At 40.2% G+C, this 23,966-nt stretch overlaps 1 protein-coding gene across 4 annotated transcripts in view; it reads left to right on the forward strand.

The window, feature by feature from the left end:
• Positions 1 to 23,392, forward strand: part of LOC137328063 (Wilms tumor protein homolog) — a 90,961-nt gene extending 67,569 nt beyond the window's left edge. Inside the window, exons 7-8 of one of the 4 annotated variants that reach the window (XM_067994187.1) lie at positions 16,543 to 16,635; positions 16,842 to 18,968. In XM_067994187.1, the coding sequence (XP_067850288.1) occupies positions 16,543 to 16,635; positions 16,842 to 16,936 (188 nt within the window). In that variant the 3' untranslated portion in view covers positions 16,937 to 18,968. Of the gene's footprint in view, positions 1 to 16,542; positions 16,636 to 16,841; positions 18,969 to 21,865 lie in introns of those variants that run through there. The other 3 variants (XM_067994189.1, XM_067994185.1, XM_067994186.1) reach the window with 3 other exon arrangements.
• The last annotated feature ends 574 nt before the right edge of the window (positions 23,393 to 23,966 follow it).

Genomic DNA, 23,966 nt, shown 5'->3' on the forward strand with positions numbered 1-23,966 from the left:
GAGTTCCCGTTAATAACGTTACTGAACCCACTGAGTTCCCGTTAATAACGTTACTGAACCCACTGCGTTCCCTTTAATAACATTACTGAACCCACTGAGTTCCCGTTAATAATGTTACTGAACCCACTGAGTTCCCGTTAATAACATTACTGAACCCACTGAGTTCCCGTTAATAATGTTACTGAACCCACTGAGTTCCCGTTAATAACATTACTGAACCCACTGAGTTCCCGTTAATAACGTTACTGAACCCACTGAGTTCCCATTAATGACATTACTGAACCCACTAAGTTCCCATTAATAACATTGCTGAACCCACTGAGTTCCCATTAATAACATTACTGAACCCACTGAGTTCCCGTTAATAATGTTACTGAACCCACTGAGTTCCCATTAATAACATTACTGAACCCACTGTGTTCCCATTAATAACGTTACTGAACCCACTGTGTTCCCATTAATAACATTACTGAACCCACTGAGTTCCTGTTAATAACATTACTGAACCAACTGAGTTCCCGTTAATAACATTACTGAACCCACTGAGTTCCCGTTAATAACATTACTGAACCCACTGAGTTCCCGTTAATAACATTACTGAACCCACTGAGTTCCCATTAATAACGTTACTGAACCCACTGAGTTCCTGTTAATAACGTTACTGAACCCACTGAGTTCCCGTTAATAACATTACTGAACCCACTGAGTTCCCGTTAATAACATTACTGAACCCACTGAGTTCCCATTAATAAAGTTACTGAACCCACTGAGTTCCTGTTAATAACGTGACTGAACCCACTGAGTTCCTGTTAATAACATTACTGAACCCACTGAGTTCCCGTTAATAACATTACTGAACCCACTGAGTTCCCATTAATAACGTTACTGAACCCACTGAGTTCCTGTTAATAACGTTACTGAACCCACTGAGTTCCTGTTAATAACATTACTGAACCCACTGTGTTCCCGTTAATAACATTACTGAACCCACTGAGTTACCATTAATAACGTTACTGAACCCACTGAGTTCCTGTTAATAACGTTACTGAACCCACTGAGTTCCTGTTAATAACATTACTGAACCCACTGAGTTCCCGTTAATAACATTACTGAACCCACTGAGTTCCCGTTAATAACATTACTGAACCCACTGAGTTCCCGTTAATAACGTTACTGAACCCACTGAGTTCCCATTAATAACGTTACTGAACCCACTGAGTTCCCGTTAATAACATTACTGAACCCACTGAGTTCCCGTTAATAACATTACTGAACCCACTGAGTTCCCATTAATGACATTACTGAACCCACTGAGTTCCCATTAATAACATTACTGAACCCACTGAGTTCCCATTAATAACATTACTGAACCCACTGAGTTCCCGTTAATGACATTACTGAACCCACTGAGTTCCCGTTAATAATATTACTGAAACCACTGAGTTCCCGTTAATAACATTACTGAACCCACTGAGTTCCCATTAATAACATTACTGAACCCACTGAGTTCCCGTTAATAACATTACTGAACCCACTGAGTTCCCGTTAATAACATTACTGAACCCACTGAGTTCCCATTAATAACATTACTGAACCCACTGAGTTCCCATTAATAACATTACTGAACCCACTGAGTTCCCATTAATAACGTTACTGAACCCACTGAGTTCCCGTTAATAACATTACTGAACCCACTGAGTTCCCGTTAATAACATTACTGAACCCACTGAGTTCCCGTTAATAACATTACTGAACCCACTGAGTTCCCATTAATAACATTACTGAACCCACTGAGTTCCCGTTAATAACATTACTGAACCCACTGAGTTCCCGTTAATAACATTACTGAACCCACTGAGTTCCCGTTAATAACATGACTGAACCCACTGAGTTCCCGTTAATAACATTACTGAACCCACTGAGTTCCCGTTAATAACGTTACTGAACCCACTGAGTTCCCATTAATAACTTTACTGAACCCACTGAGTTCCCATTAATAACATTACTGAACCCACTGAGTTCCCATTAATAACATTACTGAACCCACTGAGTTCCCATTAATAACATTACTGAACCCACTGAGTTCCCGTTAACAACATTACTGAACCCACTGAGTTCCCATTAATAACATTACTGAACCCACTGAGTTCCCATTAATAACATTACTGAACCCACTGAGTTCCCATTAATAACATTACTGAACCCACTGAGTTACCATTAATAACATTACTGAACCCACTGAGTTCCCGTTAATAACATTACTGAACCCACTGAGTTCCCGTTAATAACATTACTGAACCCACTGAGTTCCCGTTAATAACGTTACTGAACCCACTGCGTTCCCTTTAATAACATTACTGAACCCACTGAGTTCCCGTTAATAATGTTACTGAACCCACTGAGTTCCCGTTAATAACGTTACTGAACCCACTGAGTTCCCGTTAATAACATTACTGAACCCACTGAGTTCCCGTTAATAACATTACTGAACCCACTGAGTTCCCATTAATGACATTACTGAACCCACTGAGTTCCCATTAATAACATTACTGAACCCACTGAGTTCCCATTAATAACATTACTGAACCCACTGAGTTCCCGTTAATAACATTACTGAACCCACTGAGTTCCCGTTAATAATATTACTGAAACCACTGAGTTCCCGTTAGTAACATTACTGAACCCACTGAGTTCCCATTAATAACATTACTGAACCCACTGAGTTCCCGTTAATAACATTACTGAACCCACTGAGTTCCCGTTAATAACATTACTGAACCCACTGAGTTCCCATTAATAACATTACTGAACCCACTGAGTTCCCATTAATAACGTTACTGAACCCACTGAGTTCCCGTTAATAACATTACTGAACCCACTGAGTTCCCGTTAATAACGTTACTGAACCCACTGAGTTCCCATTAATAACATTACTGAACCCACTGAGTTCCCGTTAATAATGTTACTGAACCCACTGAGTTCCCGTTAATAACATTACTGAACCCACTGAGTTCCCGTTAATAATGTTACTGAACCCACTGAGTTCCCGTTAATAACATTACTGAACCCACTGAGTTCCCGTTAATAACGTTACTGAACCCACTGAGTTCCCATTAATGACATTACTGAACCCACTAAGTTCCCATTAATAACATTGCTGAACCCACTGAGTTCCCATTAATAACATTACTGAACCCACTGAGTTCCCGTTAATAATGTTACTGAACCCACTGAGTTCCCATTAATAACATTACTGAACCCACTGTGTTCCCATTAATAACGTTACTGAACCCACTGTGTTCCCATTAATAACATTACTGAACCCACTGAGTTCCTGTTAATAACATTACTGAACCAACTGAGTTCCCGTTAATAACATTACTGAACCCACTGAGTTCCCGTTAATAACATTACTGAACCCACTGAGTTCCCGTTAATAACATTACTGAACCCACTGAGTTCCCATTAATAACGTTACTGAACCCACTGAGTTCCTGTTAATAACGTTACTGAACCCACTGAGTTCCCGTTAATAACATTACTGAACCCACTGAGTTCCCGTTAATAACATTACTGAACCCACTGAGTTCCCATTAATAAAGTTACTGAACCCACTGAGTTCCTGTTAATAACGTGACTGAACCCACTGAGTTCCTGTTAATAACATTACTGAACCCACTGAGTTCCCGTTAATAACATTACTGAACCCACTGAGTTCCCATTAATAACGTTACTGAACCCACTGAGTTCCTGTTAATAACGTTACTGAACCCACTGAGTTCCTGTTAATAACATTACTGAACCCACTGTGTTCCCGTTAATAACATTACTGAACCCACTGAGTTACCATTAATAACGTTACTGAACCCACTGAGTTCCTGTTAATAACGTTACTGAACCCACTGAGTTCCTGTTAATAACATTACTGAACCCACTGAGTTCCCGTTAATAACATTACTGAACCCACTGAGTTCCCGTTAATAACATTACTGAACCCACTGAGTTCCCGTTAATAACGTTACTGAACCCACTGAGTTCCCATTAATAACGTTACTGAACCCACTGAGTTCCCGTTAATAACATTACTGAACCCACTGAGTTCCCGTTAATAACATTACTGAACCCACTGAGTTCCCATTAATGACATTACTGAACCCACTGAGTTCCCATTAATAACATTACTGAACCCACTGAGTTCCCATTAATAACATTACTGAACCCACTGAGTTCCCGTTAATGACATTACTGAACCCACTGAGTTCCCGTTAATAATATTACTGAAACCACTGAGTTCCCGTTAATAACATTACTGAACCCACTGAGTTCCCATTAATAACATTACTGAACCCACTGAGTTCCCGTTAATAACATTACTGAACCCACTGAGTTCCCGTTAATAACATTACTGAACCCACTGAGTTCCCATTAATAACATTACTGAACCCACTGAGTTCCCATTAATAACATTACTGAACCCACTGAGTTCCCATTAATAACGTTACTGAACCCACTGAGTTCCCGTTAATAACATTACTGAACCCACTGAGTTCCCGTTAATAACATTACTGAACCCACTGAGTTCCCGTTAATAACATTACTGAACCCACTGAGTTCCCATTAATAACATTACTGAACCCACTGAGTTCCCGTTAATAACATTACTGAACCCACTGAGTTCCCGTTAATAACATTACTGAACCCACTGAGTTCCCGTTAATAACATGACTGAACCCACTGAGTTCCCGTTAATAACATTACTGAACCCACTGAGTTCCCGTTAATAACGTTACTGAACCCACTGAGTTCCCATTAATAACTTTACTGAACCCACTGAGTTCCCATTAATAACATTACTGAACCCACTGAGTTCCCATTAATAACATTACTGAACCCACTGAGTTCCCATTAATAACATTACTGAACCCACTGAGTTCCCGTTAACAACATTACTGAACCCACTGAGTTCCCATTAATAACATTACTGAACCCACTGAGTTCCCATTAATAACATTACTGAACCCACTGAGTTCCCATTAATAACATTACTGAACCCACTGAGTTACCATTAATAACATTACTGAACCCACTGAGTTCCCGTTAATAACATTACTGAACCCACTGAGTTCCCGTTAATAACATTACTGAACCCACTGAGTTCCCGTTAATAACGTTACTGAACCCACTGCGTTCCCTTTAATAACATTACTGAACCCACTGAGTTCCCGTTAATAATGTTACTGAACCCACTGAGTTCCCGTTAATAACGTTACTGAACCCACTGAGTTCCCGTTAATAACATTACTGAACCCACTGAGTTCCCGTTAATAACATTACTGAACCCACTGAGTTCCCATTAATGACATTACTGAACCCACTGAGTTCCCATTAATAACATTACTGAACCCACTGAGTTCCCATTAATAACATTACTGAACCCACTGAGTTCCCGTTAATAACATTACTGAACCCACTGAGTTCCCGTTAATAATATTACTGAAACCACTGAGTTCCCGTTAGTAACATTACTGAACCCACTGAGTTCCCATTAATAACATTACTGAACCCACTGAGTTCCCGTTAATAACATTACTGAACCCACTGAGTTCCCGTTAATAACATTACTGAACCCACTGAGTTCCCATTAATAACATTACTGAACCCACTGAGTTCCCATTAATAACGTTACTGAACCCACTGAGTTCCCGTTAATAACATTACTGAACCCACTGAGTTCCCGTTAATAACGTTACTGAACCCACTGAGTTCCCATTAATAACATTACTGAACCCACTGAGTTCCCATTAATAACATTAATGAACCCACTGAGTTCCCATTAATAACGTTACTGAACCCACTGAGTTCCCGTTCATAACATTACTGAACCCACTGAGTTCCCGTTAATAACATTACTGAACCCACTGAGTTCCCGTTAATAACATTACTGAACCCACTGAGTTCCCATTAATAACATTACTGAACCCACTGAGTTCCCATTAATAACATTACTGAACCCACTGAGTTCCCGTTAATAACATTACTGAACCCACTGAGTTCCCGTTAATAACATTACTGAACCCACTGAGTTCCCGTTAATAACATTACTGAACCCACTGAGTTCCCATTAATAACATTACTGAACCCACTGAGTTACCATTAATAACATTACTGAACCCACTGAGTTCCCGTTAATAACATTACTGAACCCACTGAGTTCCCGTTAATAACATTACTGAACCCACTGAATTCCCGTTAAAAACATTACTGAACCCACTGAGTTCCCGTTAATAACGTTACTGAACCCACTGAGTTCCCGTTAATAACGTTACTGAACCCACTGAGTTCCCTTTAATAACATTACTGAACCCACTGAGTTCCCGTTAATAATGTTACTGAACCCACTGAGTTCCCGTTAATAACATTACTGAACCCACTGAGTTCCTGTTAATAATGTTACTGAACCCACTGAGTTCCCGTTAATAACATTACTGAACCCACTGAGTTCCCGTTAATAACGTTACTGAACCCACTGAGTTCCCATTAATAACATTACTGAACCCACTGAGTTCCCATTAATAACATTGCTAAACCCACTGAGTTCCCATTAATAACATTACTGAACCCACTGAGTTCCCATTAATAACATTACTGAACCCACTGAGTTCCTGTTAATAATGTTACTGAACCCACTGAGTTCCCATTAATAACATTACTGGACCCACTGTGTTCCCATTAATAACGTTACTGAACCCACTGTGTTCCCATTAATAACATTACTGAACCCACTGAGTTCCTGTTAATAACATTACTGAACCAACTGAGTTCCCGTTAATAACATTACTGAACCCACTGAGTTCCCGTTAATAACATTACTGAACACACTGAGTTCCCATTAATAACGTTACTGAACCCACTGAGTTCCTGTTAATAACGTTACTGAACCCACTGAGTTCCTGTTAATAACATTACTGAACCCACTGAGTTCCCGTTAATAACATTACTGAACCCACTGAGTTCCCATTAATAACGTTACTGAACCCACTGAGTTCCTGTTAATAACGTTACTGAACCCACTGAGTTCCTGTTAATAACATTACTGAACCCACTGAGTTCCCGTTAATAACATTACTGAACCCACTGAGTTCCCGTTAATAACATTACTGAACCCACTGAGTTCCCGTTAATAACGTTACTGAACCCACTGAGTTCCCATTAATAATGTTACTGAACCCACTGAGTTCCTGTTAATAACATTACTGAACTCACTGAGTTCCCATTAATAACATTACTGAACCCACTGAGTTCCCATTAATAACATTACTGAACCCACTGAGTTCCCATTAATAACATTACTGAACCCACTGAGTTCCCGTTAATAACATTACTGAACCCACTGAGTTCCCGTTAATAATATTACTGAAACCACTGAGTTCCCGTTAATAACATTACTGAACCCACTGAGTTCCCATTAATAACATTACTGAACCCACTGAGTTCCCGTTAATAACATTACTGAACCCACTGAGTTCCCGTTAATAACATTACTGAACCCACTGAGTTCCCGTGAATAACATTACTGAACCCACTGAGTTCCCGTGAATAACATTACTGAACCCAATGAGTTCCCATTAATAACATTACTGAACCCACTGAGTTCCCGTGAATAACATTACTGAACCCACTGAGTTCCCGTGAATAACATTACTGAACCCACTGAGTTCCCATTAATAACATTACTGAACCCACTGAGTTCCCATTAATAACATTACTGAACCCACTGAGTTACCATTAATAACATTACTGAACCCACTGAGTTCCCATTAATAACATTACTGAACCCACTGAGTTCCCATTAATAACATTACTGAACCCACTGAGTTCCCATTAATAACATTACTGAACCCACTGAGTTCCCGTTAATAACATTACTGAACCCACTGAGTTCCCGTTAATAATATTACTGAAACCACTGAGTTCCCGTTAATAACATTACTGAACCCACTGAGTTCCCATTAATAACATTACTGAACCCTCTGAGTTCCCGTTAATAACATTACTGAACCCACTGAGTTCCCGTTAATAACATTACTGAACCCACTGAGTTCCCGTGAATAACATTACTGAACCCACTGAGTTCCCGTGAATAACATTACTGAACCCACTGAGTTCCCATTAATAACATTACTGAACCCACTGAGTTCCCGTGAATAACATTACTGAACCCACTGAGTTCCCATTAATAACATTACTGAACCCACTGAGTTCCCGTTAATAACATTACTGAACCCACTGAGTTCCCGTTAATAACATTACTGAACCCACTGAGTTCCCGTTAATAACATTACTGAACCCACTGAGTTCCCGTTAATAACGTTACTGAACCCACTGAGTTCCCATTAATAACTTTACTGAACCCACTGAGTTCCGGTTAATAACATTACTGAACCCACTGAGTTCCCATTAATAACATTACTGAACCCACTGAGTTCCCATTAATAACATTACTGAACCCACTGAGTTCCCATTAATAACATTACTGAACCCACTGAGTTCCCATTAATAACATTACTGAACCCACTGAGTTCCCGTTAATAACATTACTGAACCCACTGAGTTCCCGTTAATAACATTACTGAACCCACTGAGTTCCCGTTAATAACTTTACTGAACCCACTGAGTTCCCGTTAATAACTTTACTGAACCCACTGAGTTCCCATTAATAACGTTACTGAACCCACTGAGTTCCCATTAATAACATTACTGAACCCACTGAGTTCCCATTAATAACGTTACTGAACCCACTGAGTTCCTGTTCATAACATTACTGAACCCACTGAGTTCCCGTTAATAACATTACTGAACCCACTGAGTTCCCGTTAATAACATTACTGAACCCACTGAGTTCCCGTTAATAACATTACTGAACCCACTGAGTTCCAGTGAATAACATTACTGAACCCACTGGGTTCCCGTGAATAACATTACTGAACCCACTGAGTTCCCATTAATAACATTACTGAACCCACTGAGTTCCCGTGAATAACATTACTGAACCCACTGAGTTCCCGTGAATAACATTACTGAACCCACTGAGTTCCCATTAATAACATTACTGAACACACTGAGTTCCCGTTAATAACATTACTGAACCCACTGAGTTCCCGTTAATAACATTACTGAACCCACTGAGTTCCCGTTAATAACATTACTGAACCCACTGAGTTCCCGTTAATAACGTTACTGAACCCACTGAGTTCCCATTAATAACGTTACTGAACCCACTGAGTTCCGGTTAATAACATTACTGAACCCACTGAGTTCCCATTAATAACATTACTGAACCCACTGAGTTCCCATTAATAACATTACTGAACCCACTGAGTTCCCATTAATAACATTACTGAACCCACTGAGTTCCCATTAATAACATTACTGAACCCACTGAGTTCCCGTTAATAACATTACTGAACCCACTGAGTTCCCGTTAATAACATTACTGAACCCACTGAGTTCCCGTTAATAACTTTACTGAACCCACTGAGTTCCCGTTAATAACTTTACTGAACCCACTGAGTTCCCATTAATAACGTTACTGAACCCACTGTGTTCCCGTTAATAACATTACTGAACCCACTGAGTTCCCATTAATAACGTTACTGAACCCACTGAGTTCCTGTTCATAACATTACTGAACCCACTGAGTTCCCGTTAATAACATTACTGAACCCACTGAGTTCCCGTTAATAACATTACTGTACCCACTGAGTTCCCGTTAATAACATTACTGAACCCACTGAGTTCCCGTTAATAACATTACTGAACCCACTGAGTTCCCGTTAATAACATTACTGAACCCACTGAATTCCCGTTAATAACATTACTGAACCCACTGAGTTCCCGTTAATAACATTACTGAACCCACTGAGTTCCCGTTAATAACGTTACTGAACCCACTGAGTTCCCATTAATAACGTTACTGAACCCACTGAGTTCCCATTAATGACGTTACTGAACCCACTGAGTTCCCGTTAATAACATTACTGAACCCACTGAGTTCCCGTTAATAACATTACTGAACCCACTGAGTTCCCGTTAATAATAGTACTGAACCCACTGATTTCCCGTTAATAACGTTACTGAACCCGCTGAGTTCCCGTTAATAAAGTTACTGAACCCACTGAGTTCCCGTTAATAATATTACTGAACCCACTGAGTTCTTTTTAATAATATTACTGAACCCACTTAGTTCCTGTTAATAATATTACTGAACCCACTGAGTTCCTGTTAATAATATTACTGAACCCACTGAGTTCTTTTTAATAATATTACTGAACCCACTGAGTTCCCGTTAATAACATTACTGAACCCACTGAGTTCCCGTTAATAACGTTACTGAACCCACTGAGTTCCCGTTAATAATATTACTGAACCCACTGAGTTCCCATTAATAACATTACTGAACCCACTGAGTTCCCGTTAATAATATTACTGAACCCACTGAGTTCCCGTTAATAACATTACTGAACCCACTGAGTTCCCGTTAATAATATTACTGAACCCACTGAGTTCCCGTTAATAACGTTACTGAACCCACTGAGTTCCCATTAATAACATTACTGAACCCACTGAGTTCCTGTTAATAACATTACTGAACCCACTGAGTTCCCGTTAATAACATTACTGAACCCACTGAGTTCCCATTAATAACATTACTGAACCCACTGAGTTCCCGTTAATAACATTACTGAACCCACTGAGTTCCCGTTAATAACATTACTGAACCCACTGAGTTCCCGTTAATAACATTACTGAACCCACTGAGTTCCCGTTAATAACATTATTGAACCCACTGAGTTCCCATTAATAACATTACTGAACCCACTGAGTTCCCATTAATAACATTACTGAACCCACTGAGTTCCCGTTAATAATGTTACTGAACCCACTGAGTTCCCATTAATAACATTACTGAACCCACTGTGTTCCCATTAATAACGTTACTGAACCCACTGTGTTCCCATTAATAACATTACTGAACCCACTGAGTTCCCATTAATAACGTTACTGAACCCACTGAGTTCCTCTTAATAACGTTACTGAACCCACTGAGTTCCTGTTAATAACATTACTGAACCCACTGAGTTCCCGTTAATAACATTACTGAACCCACTGAGTTCCCATTAATAACGTTACTGAACCCACTGAGTTCCTGTTAATAACGTTACTGAACCCACTGAGTTCCTGTTAATAACATTACTGAACCCACTGAGTTCCCGTTAATAACATTACTGAACCCACTGAGTTCCCGTTAATAACATTACTGAACCCACTGAGTTCCCGTTAATAACGTTACTGAACCCACTGAGTTCCCATTAATAACGTTACTGAACCCACTGAGTTCCCGTTAATAACATTACTGAACCCACTGAGTTCCCATTAATAACATTACTGAACCCACTGAGTTCCCATTAATAACATTACTGAACCCACCGAGTTCCCGTGAATAACATTACTGAACCCACTGAGTTCCCGTGAATAACATTACTGAACCCACTGAGTTCCCATTAATAACATTACTGAACCCACTGAGTTCCCGTTAATAACATTACTGAACCCACTGAGTTCCCATTAATAACATTACTGAACCCACTGAGTTCCCATTAATAACATTACTGAACCCACTGAGTTCCCATTAATAACATTACTGAACCCACTGAGTTCCCATTAATAACATTACTGAACCCACTGAGTTCCCGTTAATAACATTACTGAACCCACTGAGTTCCCGTTAATAACGTTACTGAACCCACTGAGTTCCCGTTAATAATATTACTGAACCCACTGAGTTCCCATTAATAACATTACTGAACCCACTGAGTTCCCGTTAATAATATTACTGAACCCACTGAGTTCCCGTTAATAACATTACTGAACCCACTGAGTTCCCGTTAATAATATTACTGAACCCACTGAGTTCCCGTTAATAACATTACTGAACCCACTGAGTTCCTGTTAATAACATTACTGAACCCACTGAGTTCCTGTTAATAACATTACTGAACCCACTGCGTTCCCATTAATAACATTACTGAACCCACTGAGTTCCCGTTAATAACATTACTGAACCCACTGAGTTCCCGTTAATAACATTACTGAACCCACTGAGTTCCCGTTAATAACATTACTGAACCCACTGAGTTCCCGTTAATAACATTACTGAACCCACTGAGTTCCCGTTAATAACATTACTGAACCCACTGAGTTCCCGTTAATAACATTACTGAACCCACTGAGTTCCCGTTAATAACATTACTGAACCCACTGAGTTCCCGTTAATAACATTACTGAACCCACTGAGTTCCCATTAATAACATTACTGAACCCACTGAGTTCGCGTTAATAACGTTACTGAACCCACTGAGTTCCCATTAATAACATTACTGAACCCACTGAGTTCCCATTAATAACATTACTGAACCCACTGAGTTCCCATTAATAACGTTACTGAACCCACTGAGTTCCCGTTAATAATATTACTGAACCCACTGAGTTCCCGTTAATAACGTTACTGAACCCACTGAGTTCCCGTTAATAACATTACTGAACCCACTGAGTTCCCGTTAACAACATTACTGAACCCACTGAGTTCCCGTTAATAACGTTACTGAACCCACTGAGTTCCCGTTAATAACATTACTGAACCCACTGTGTTCCCGTTAATAACATTACTGAACCCACTGAGTTCCCGTTAATAACATTACTGAACCCACTGAGTTCCCGTTAATAACATTGCTGAACCCACTGAGTTCCTGTTAATAACATTACTGAACCCACTGAGTTCCCCTTAATAACATTACTGAACCCACTGAGTTCCCGTTAATAACATTACTGAACCCACTGAGTTCCTGTTAATAACATTACTGAACCCACTGAGTTCCCATTGATAACATTACTGAACCCACTGAGTTCCCATTAATAACATTACTGAACCCACTGAGTTCTCATTAATAACGTTACTGAACCCACTGAGTTCCCGTTAATAACATTACTGAACCCACTGAGATCCCGTTAATAATGTTACTGAACCCACTGAGTTCCTGTTAATAACATTACTGAACCCACTGAGTTCCCATTAATAACGTTACTGAACCCACTGAGTTCCCGTTAATAACATTACTGAACCCACTGAGTTCCCATTAATAACATTACTGAACCCACTGAGTTCCCATTAATAACATTACTGAACCCACTGAGTTCCATTAATAACATTACTGAACCCACTGAGTTCCCATTAATAACATTACTGAACCCACTGAGTTCCCGTTAATAACATTACTGAACCCACTGAGTTCCTGTTAATAACATTACTGAACCCACTGAGTTCCCATTAATAACATTACTGAACCCACTGAGTTCCCATTAATAACATTACTGAACCCACTGAGTTCCCGTTAACAACATTACTGAACCCACTGAGTTCCCGTTAATAACATTACTGAACCCACTGAGTTCCCTTTAATAACGTTACTGAACCAGCTGAGTTCCCATTTATAACGTTACTGAACCCACTGAGTTCCCGTTAACAACATTACTGAAGCCACTGAGTTCCTGTTAATAACATTACTGAACCCACTGAGTTCCCATTAATAACGTTACTGAACCCACTGAGTTCCCATTAATAACATTACTGAACCCACTGAGATCCCATTAATAACGTTACTGAACCCACTGAGTTCCCATTAATAACATTACTGAACCCACTGAGTTCCCATTAATAACGTTACTGAACCCACTGAGTTCCTGTTAATAACGTTACTGAACCCACTGAGTTCCCGTTAACAACATTACTGAACCCACTGAGTTCCTGTTAATAACATTACTGAACCCACTGAGTTCCCATTAATAACGTTACTGAACCCACTGAGTTCCCGTTAATAACATTACTGAACCCACTGAGTTCCCATTAATAACATTACTGAACCCACTGAGTTCCCATTAATAACATTACTGAACCCACTGAGCTCCTGTTAATAACATTACTGAACCCACTGAGTTCCCATTAATAACATTACTGAACCCACTGAGTTCCCATTAATAACATTACTGAACCCACTGAGCTCCTGTTAACAACATTACTGAACCCACTGAGTTCCCATTAATAACATTACTGAACCCACTGAGTTCCCATTAATAACGTTACTGAACCCACTGAGTTCCCGTTAATAACATTACTGAACCCACTGAGTTCCCATTAATAACATTACTGAACCCACTGAGTTCCCATTAATAACATTACTGAACCCACTGAGTTCCCGTTAATAACGTTACTGAACCCACTGAGTTCCCATTAATAACATTACTGAACCCACTGAGTTCCCATTAATAACATTACTGAACCCACTGAGTTCCCGTTAATAACATTACTGAACCCACTGAGCTCCTGTTAATAACATTACTGAACCCACTGAGTTCCCATTAATAACATTACTGAACCCACTGAGTTCCCATTAATAACATTACTGAACCCACTGAGTTCCCATTAATAACATTACTGAACCCACTGAGTTCCCATTAATAACATTACTGAACCCACTGAGTTCCCATTAATAACATTACTGAACCCACTGAGTTCCCATTAATAACATTACTGAACCCACTGAGTTCCCATTAATAACATTACTGAACCCACTGAGTTCCCATTAATAACATTACTGAACCCACTGAGTTCCTATTAATAACATTACTGAACCCACTGAGTTCCCATTAATAACATTACTGAACCCACTGAGTTCCCGTTAATAACATTACTGAACCCACTGAGTTCCCGTTAATAACATTACTGAACCCACTGAGTTCCCATTAATAACGTTACTGAACCCACTGAGTTCCCGTTAATAACATTGCTGAACCCACTGAGTTCCCATTAATAACGTTACTGAACCCACTGAGTTCCCATTAATAACGTTACTGAACCCACTGAGTTCCCGTTAATAACATTACTGAACCCACTGATTTCCCGTTAATAACATTACTGGACCCACTGAGTTCCCGTTAATAACATTACTGAACCCACTGAGTTCCTGTTAATAACATTACTGAACCCACTGAGTTCCCATTAATAACATTACTGAACCCACTGAGTTCCTGTTAATAACATTACTGAACCCACTGAGTTCCCGTTAATAACATTACTTAACCCACTGAGTTCCCATTAATAACGTTACTGAACCCACTGAGTTCCTGTTAATAACATTACTGAACCCACTGAGTTCCCATTAATAACGTTACTGAACCCACTGAGTTCCCATTAATAACATTACTGAACCCACTGAGTTCCCATTAATAACATTACTGAACCCACTGAGTTCCCATTAATAACATTACTGAACCCACTGAGTTCCTGTTAATAACATTACTGAACCCACTGAGTTCCCGTTAATAACATTACTGAACCCACTGAGTTCCTGTTAATAACGTTACTGAACCCACTGAGTTCCCATTAATAACATTACTGAACCCACTGAGTTCCCATTAATAACGTTACTGAACCCACTGAGTTCCTGTTAATAACATTACTGAACCCACTGAGTTCCCATTAATAACATTACTGAACCCACTGAGTTCCCGTTAATAACATTACTGAACCCACTGAGTTCCCGTTAATAACATTACTGAACCCACTGAGTTCCCGTTAATAACATTACTGAACCCACTGAGTTCCTGTTAATAACATTACTGAACCCACTGAGATCCCATTAATAACATTACTGAACCCACTGAGTTCCTGTTAATAACGTTACTGAACCCACTGAGTTCCCGTTAATAACGTTACTGAACCCATTGGACTATCAATTATGAGCATACGAACACACAAAATTGATGGGCAGGAAAAGACTAGCTGGTCCATCAAGCCTGCCCCACACCTAATGATGCCTGGAGCATTGTGACTAGACACTTCCTCCCTTCCTCTCCCCACAGCCATGTAATCTCCTGGGAGAGGCAAAACACCGAAGAGAAAAAGCCCTGAGCCAATAAAAGAAAAAATACTCTGGAAATTTCTCTCTGATCGACCCTCATGCGATCCATACCAGTCCAGGAGATCACATGGTCCAAGTGTTATCTATAGAGACACTTACCTTCTATATGATGTGATCTCTGCCCCAGTCAAGAACCAGACCAGCTCCCTCTTGAAGGCAAACAGAGAGTCAGCACCCACCACATCAGCTGGCAATGTATTCCAGAGGTTCACTACTGTGTACTCATGGTAATTTTCAGTGGGGCGTGATAAACAGACCATACTCAACGATGAATAAGTGTATGAGCGTACGGGTCGTGGCCAGTGTGTACTTGCACGCAGACCCGTGACTACACGGAGAATGTTATCCCGTCTCTGCTCTTCCCGGATGCTGACTGACCTGCTGTGTCCTACTAGCACTTTCTACTTGCATGTTCAGCATTTTTTTCTCTTTTCCTGTACTGTGTATTTGTGTGTATTTTCAAAGCTGGAAACCTGATCAGAATTGGTTGTTCTTCTTCATTCCTTAGGGGTAAAGCCATTCCAGTGTAAAACCTGTCAGCGTAAATTCTCCCGCTCCGACCATTTAAAGACTCACACCCGAACTCATACAGGTAAAACAAGTGCGTAAACATTTTTTTTTGACATTTTACTTTCTTAGTCACAGATTTTAATATTTTAACATTAATATTCGCCGCCACTATGGTAATACGTGAACCCTTTGAGCACTGAATGTTCTTTTCGGAGCTAAATAAATAAATAGGATAATTCTTAAGTGAGGTTCTTTTCGAGTTTTATCACCAATTGATTCCCTTTATTTTCCCCACAGGAGCTGCTGGTCGAAACGCAGCCTCCTTGAACTGGGAGGGCAGGATGGTTGGGCCTGCGGACTTCTCCATGACCACCATCAATGCCACTCCATGAAGGGCCAACAGGGAAGTCTGCTTGTAGCAGGGGCGAGACAGATGTGCCAGTTATTTTTTTAACACCCTTCCCCACCCCCTCTTTACGCACAGTAGAGAATCCTGTCATAACTTTTGACACTCCACTTGGAAGCCAAGCCAAATACTAAAAAAAATTTGCTTCCAGTAGAGGCTGGTGGGGTTTCAACAGCCACACAATCCTAATCATCAAACCCTTAAAACAAATTTTTTATGATAAAGTAGAATTTATTTTACCTGCTGGCCACCGTCATCTTTAAGAGTCTCCAGACCAAGTTACCAAGAAAGCTACACAGGTAGAAGTTCTGTTTGCCCAACATGGAGTGTACACTCTTTACCTGTACGGACGCAATCCATGTGCCTAAGATCAGAGAACTGAGGTAGAGATTGGCAAGATCCAAGGCTTGGGAACCTTTAACCAGGTGCAAGGGTAGCACTGGAGTTAAACCAGCTAAAGCCTACCAGCACAGAACACTGGTAAGCTACCTGCAGGTGGGAGCGTTCTACCCTACCCCACCAATGTTGCTTGGGCTGTGCTTTGCAGGATGATCTGAGATGAGTTGAAAGAATCCCAGCCCCCAGAGGCAGGACTACCCCTCCAGGTACCATGAAGAAGTCCAGCTGGTTGGTCAATCATCAACGGTGCCCCAGAGTACTATAGACCTACCTCGTTTGGGCATTGGATTTTTGAGCCTACCACGGAGGGCTGACTTCCATTGCTAGGGGTGTCCTCTTGGAGCCACCTCGATCCCAAAGAGACCTTGCTTACTCCCTCTCCCCCTGCCACCCGACTAGGATCAAAATTCATCTAAGGAACCAAAAGTTTTTAAAAAAAATTGTTATTGTTTCTTAAATTTCAATATTTTCTGAGTAAATTGTGCTTTTGGCTATTTTTATATTAAAGTAACATAGTCCTCAAAGGGTTAAATTCTGCTCCAATCTTTCACAGCATCAATGATTTGTGAAATATCAAATGTCTTTAATTTGATACATTGCACTCGTGCTTTTCTTGACAGCATTTTTATGTAAACATATGTAAACTGTTTAGCTTTTGTCTAAAATGTAAAACTTAATATTAAGGTAAGGCAGGACTTTAAAAGTTATGTGGTTTATGGGCAGCCCTACTTTAAAATTTATCATCTAACACACATCTAATAAAATTGACCATTTGCCTTGGTATGTGGATACCAGAGTGAGTGGGGGACAATTTTAGCCTCACTTGCCCAATGGGAAACTCACAAGATCGGGTGCAACGCTGGTTTTACACCCCGTCAATTTTACTCTCCACTGTCATCAATATTGGGCAGGGATTTCCACCCGATCCCATGGGTTTCCCACACGGTGAGTTAGGTTAAAATTGCTCCCTCTGTAAAATACAATTGAAAAGAAAACCTGCAGAGATTCCTTGTAAATTGAGGTTAGAAATTTCTAAATTTCGGTGGGGTCATTCTGTGAACGCTTAATGGGTTTGTCTTAAATTCACCTCTCTGCCATTTTAATGGTGGCACTAATCCATTTAGAACACAATAACTGGGTTAACAGCAACGTTGAAAATAGTGACAGTGGAACAATAACATCATCAACAGTAATTTCTTTACTTTGAATGTACCGCACTATAAAGCAGTTATAAAGTATCCAAGTAATACTGAGTTTATCCAATGACATGAGGCATCAAGCATCGAACATTCTCGTGCACCCTAACATTACTGAACGTTGAGTCCATAACTGGCAGTATCACTCAGGCAGGCCTGGAATGGTTGGTGTTGGAAATTGAAAAACTGTCACGCTGGTGCAGTAGGAGGCACTCTGCTTGGGTTACGGTTGAGACAACTTGTTGGTGCAGAGTGGAAGGCGTTTGAATCTGCACCTACCTATGCTACACCTGACCTACGAGAGTTTGATCATGACACTGAGTCCCTGATATGGACGGTGCTCCATTTCCCAGCACCAACAACTCTTCTCTTCAGCACAAAAACAAAATGAAAATTAAAAATAACATCATATTAAAAAAAAAATCAGAACTGTATTCTTTGTATTACCTCTTTACTGGAAATCTCAAAAAATCTCCCCCAAAAAGCTGTTGAGGCTGGTGATCAATGGAAAATTTCAAAACTGAGATTGATAGATTTTTGTTAGGCAAGGGTATTAAGGGTTACAGAACCAAGGTGGGTAAATAAAGATACAGATCAGCCATGATCTAAATGAATAGCAGAAAAGGCTCGAGGGGCTGAATGGCCTACTCCTGGTCCTATATTCCCTGATTTCTATGGATACACTGATGTAAGTCATCAGTCTTGAAGGCTGTATGTCATTCTATGATGAGTATGATTGTACAAAGCAAGATCGTGCTGCAATTGAAGAGAGCGTTAGAAGTTTGGTTTTGTCTCTTTCCAATAATCAAGTTTTTAGAAAGTTTGGGAAGCCATCTTTTTGTAAATTTTTTCAATTGTATATGATGATTCAACTTTTCTAAACAAAAAATCTGGAAATATTATTGCAAAATGTTTGTCCAGTTTAAGTTTTTGCTGTTGTCTTGGAAACTGCAAACTTAACTAGTTTGTGTCCTTCAAGGAGGAACCATTGTCCCTGAAAGGCTGTGAGATGAGTTTAGTGTCATTTAATGGGTGACTCTGTGATCCTAATCCTGTAAGAGTGACGCTCACAGGAAGCGCATCTTAGGAAATGGCGAGCTTGCAGCTCGTGACTTTCTGGACATTCATTTCAACGGACGGAAAACCAGAGGCTCAGCACTCATGACTTCCCAAGATGCGCTCCCTGAGTGCTGTTCCCACAGGGAGCACCAGATCATGGAGTCAGCACTTACTGCGGTGACATAATTTGAATGAATTGAATTTAATTCTACTCTGCTTAGATTATTAGTGGGACTCAATCTGGAATATTTGTGTGGAATTTAGGCAGTCTATCTTCAAAAATTGCATTGGAAGCAGTTCAGAGAAAGAGGAAGGATGATTCATGGATCTAGGGCTCTAAGTTATGAGGACAGGCTCACAGTGATGAATATGTTTTGTCTGGAAGAAAGATTGAGGGGTGATATGATCCAGGTCTTTAAAATGCTGAGACATGGAGTGTGTAGGTGTAAGCAGGCTATTTAACTTGGACTGTGAGTGCAAACTAGAAGAAACTAGAAAGTTTAAAATTAACAGAGATTAGAAGAAATTGTTTCCCACTGAATCATGGATGTATGCAACAAACGTAAAACATAGGAACAAAGGAACATTAGGAACAGGAGTAGGCCACTCAGCCCCTCGAGCCTGCTTTGCCATTCAATTAGATCATGGCTGATCTGTACCTCAACTCCATTTACCTGCCATAGCTCCACAACCCATGATACCCTTACATAACAAAAATCTATCTATCTCAGCCTTGAAAGCTCCAATTGACCCAGCATCCACATCCTTTTAAGGGAGAGAGTTCCAGATTTTCACGACCCTTTATGTGAAAAAATGCTTCCTGATTTTGCTCCTGAATGGCCTTGCTCTAATTTTAAGATTATGTTCCCTCGTTCTTGATTCCCCGATCAGCGGAAATAGTTTCTCTCTATCTACCCTATCAAATCCATTGAACATTTTAAACATCTCGATCAGATCACCCCTCAATCTTCTATACTCAAGGGAATGTAAGTCACGTTTATGCAACCTGTCCTCATAATTTAACCCTCTAAGAACCATAGAAGAAGGAGGCCATTCGGCTCATCATGTCTCTGCTGACTCTTCGCTAGAGCAATTAAAACTATTCCCACTGCCCTGCACTCTCCCCATTGCCTTGTATATTTTTCCGCTTCAAATATTTATCCAATTTTCTCAAAAGGTGCAGTGGTTTCTGCCTCAATAATTCCCTACGGCAAAACATTTCATACTCCAACAACCCTTGGCATAAAGAATTTATCCTAATCTCTGTCCGCACCGTCTCAGTTTTAAATTGATGACCCCTCTCATCGTTGACTCCCTAACCAGAGGGAATAGTCCTTCATAATTTAAAAAGTCTCCTCAGCCTTCTCTGCTCCCATGGATATAGTCCTAGTATCACATCTCTCCCTTCATAATATAGTTCCTCGTCCCTGACACCATCTTCCAGCAAAAACAAGTTGAATTGATTAACATTGTCAAAAAGGAACTGGATAAATATCTGTTTGAGAATGGAATTTGAGTTTATAGAACTAAGTATAGGCTAAGATGATGAGATCATTTGTCGGACATGATAGGACCTACGTTGCTGGGGGCTGGGATTTGGGGGACGATGTCTATGGAAAGCAGTAGGCCAGATTGAATTGCAGTCATGTTTGGTCGTGGAGTTTTGCTTGATGAACCATGGAGCATTTATCAGCACTTTCCCTCAGGAGATTGGAAGGGTTTGGGTGGAGTCCATGAGGGTTGCAGATTATAAATGGAGCAAGGCAGTATCGGGCTTAATGGCCCGAATGGATTTTTTCTCATTTCCTACTTTCTTATATTGGTATTCACTTTTAAAAACATTTCCATTCCAAGAAAATAATATAATGACAACAACAACAAAAACATGCAGTTCATCTAGGCCTCTTTCCCTACTCATAATGGCAATGACCCTCCCGCATCTTACCTCCTCCCTCTGAAGTTCATGAAGAATAGTACCAGGTACTCAAATATGGGACTTTGTGAAAGTGCAATTTTACAATGAGGCTTTCTTTTGTAAGTAAAGGTGCGTGTCCATTAGAAAAAAACTGTAAGGGGGCAGCCCATAAATTGAAACCATTTTAAAAAGTCCTGCCTAACCGAATCCAACAACAAAAAAAATCACAAAAGTAGAGACAAAGCTCTAATAAATCTAATCCTTAATAAATCATGTTTAAGTAATGTCAGCGACTGTATCTTTTTTTAAAAAATTAGAAGTTCATTAGGGGCTGCTGTTTTAACAGGTGAAAAGCCTTTTAGCTGTAGGTGGCCAAACTGTCAGAAGAAGTTTGCGAGGTCTGACGAACTGGTACGTCACCATAACATGCACCAGAGAAACCTGACCAAGCTTCAGCTCGCTCTCTAAAAGGTGAACAGGCACGGCAACAAGTTCATAAACAAACAAAAGGTGACGACACGCTGCTGAAGAAGTCTGCTTTCTTCTATTCACCCCTGTTCTAAAATGATCAGCAGCTCACAAGTTAACGGGTCAGAATAGATGCCCATGTTTTCTATGCCTACCTAAAACATGCGCCACCAGTGCGATTACATTACATCTCTTGTGCCCCCAATCGCTGGCCGAGTCAGGGTCGCCAACTCTGGTTGGACATAATCCTGGAGGTTTCCTCACATGACCTCCCACCTCCAACCGCTCCGCTCGGTCAAACAACCTTCCCCCCTCCCTACAACACCCCCCCCCCCGCCATCTCCAATATTGTTTACAACTGATAAACAAAAAATGTTGAAAGAAAATAAAGAGAGCACACAGTTTCTGTAATGCTCCCTACGATTTATCTCCTGGGCTGTTCACAGGAGTGTCCAGGAGATTCCTGGAGACTCCAGGACAAACCTGGAGAGTTGGCAACCACAGTCCAAGTGCGTAAGAAGAAGTGGATTCAAAGCATGTGGCCACCGTTTTGTGGCAATCAGTAGCAAGACACTGTACATAGAGCTATGGTGGTGCTCACTGAGTTACTGTGCTTTGTTGTATGACAGTACAGCACCACATCACTCAACTCCTTTGTAAATAATGTATATATAGGGACCTGTTAGAATTGAATACCAGTGTTGTTAGTTTTTTTTTAAATTTTGGAAATCCAAATGTAAGATGCAGCCAGTGAAAATAATTTTAAAATGGCTGGCATGCAGGTGGGCATTTAATCTATCAAGTTAACTTGTCTATCAGAACCTACAGTAGATTCACAGAGGAACAATTAGCTGGGATAATGATGTTGTTTATCCGTTTGAAGCGTATTTTATCCAGATATAATAAGAAGAGAGGTGAGGTTAACCAGCGACGCTATACAAAGACTCTGTTTTGAAGTTGTACACTATGTATTGAGAGGCCACGCTGGCTATGTGGCTGATTAGTTGTAATGTTAACAAACATAGTTAAAAGAAAGAAGGCTGGTCCACAACTACCATTAACCATTCCTCTTGAAAATAAGTAACTTAATGACTTTCAAAATCTTCAAGTATAATATGTGAAGAGAAACTTTTTAGCGTAATGGATTGTACTGTATCCAATGTTTCTTTGTCCATCTATTTACTACTACCAGCTGGAAATTATTATGTATATATCTGATAATGTATTGCTGTGCCCAAAATAGGAGGGTTATTAAAAGTAGAGAATAAACAGAAGAAATAGGTACGTCACAGATTTGGTTTGTTTGCTTTTACTGTGCGATGATAACACTGAAAATGTAAGCAGCGTTGTCTCTCCCCACCCCCACTGAGTTCTCAATTAAAGATGTCCAAAAAGGAGAAAGCTATGAATGTCCAGCAGCTGTTTTATTTCACGGTTGGTATCCTGTACTCCATTTCGCTAACTACTTCCAGCTCTGATCACCGCTTAACCCCCTCTCCTGGTCTCGGCTGCGATCTGCTCACCTCACACGAATCAAATCGACAACAACAAAGCATTTCTCAAACAAAATGTGTTTTTATAGCAAGACTTTATCTGGCAGGAGGGTTGGACGATGTTCATTGACCTTCAGTGTCGCTTGGCTTATATGCTGAATGCTGCTTATTAAATGGTAAAATGGTGCTGCTCTACAGATTGTTGCTGGCCTTATTCTAATGGACTGCTCAAAAGTAAGTGGGTGCAGTTTGAAATTGGGATTTGAGCATTCTTTAAGAAAGAAAGAACTTGCTTTTGTAAAGCACTTTTCATGACCTCATGATGTCCCAAAACACTTTATAGTCAAAGAAGTACTTTTGAAGTGAGGTGATGTAGGAAACATGGCGGCCGATTTGCGCACAGCAAGGTCCCATTGACAGCAATGTGAGAATGACCAGATAATCTGTTTTAGTGATGTTGGTTGAGGGATAAATATTGGCCAGGAT

The sequence above is a fragment of the Heptranchias perlo genome, chromosome 12 (assembly GCF_035084215.1).
Source record: "Heptranchias perlo isolate sHepPer1 chromosome 12, sHepPer1.hap1, whole genome shotgun sequence".
NCBI lineage: Eukaryota > Metazoa > Chordata > Chondrichthyes > Hexanchiformes > Hexanchidae > Heptranchias > Heptranchias perlo.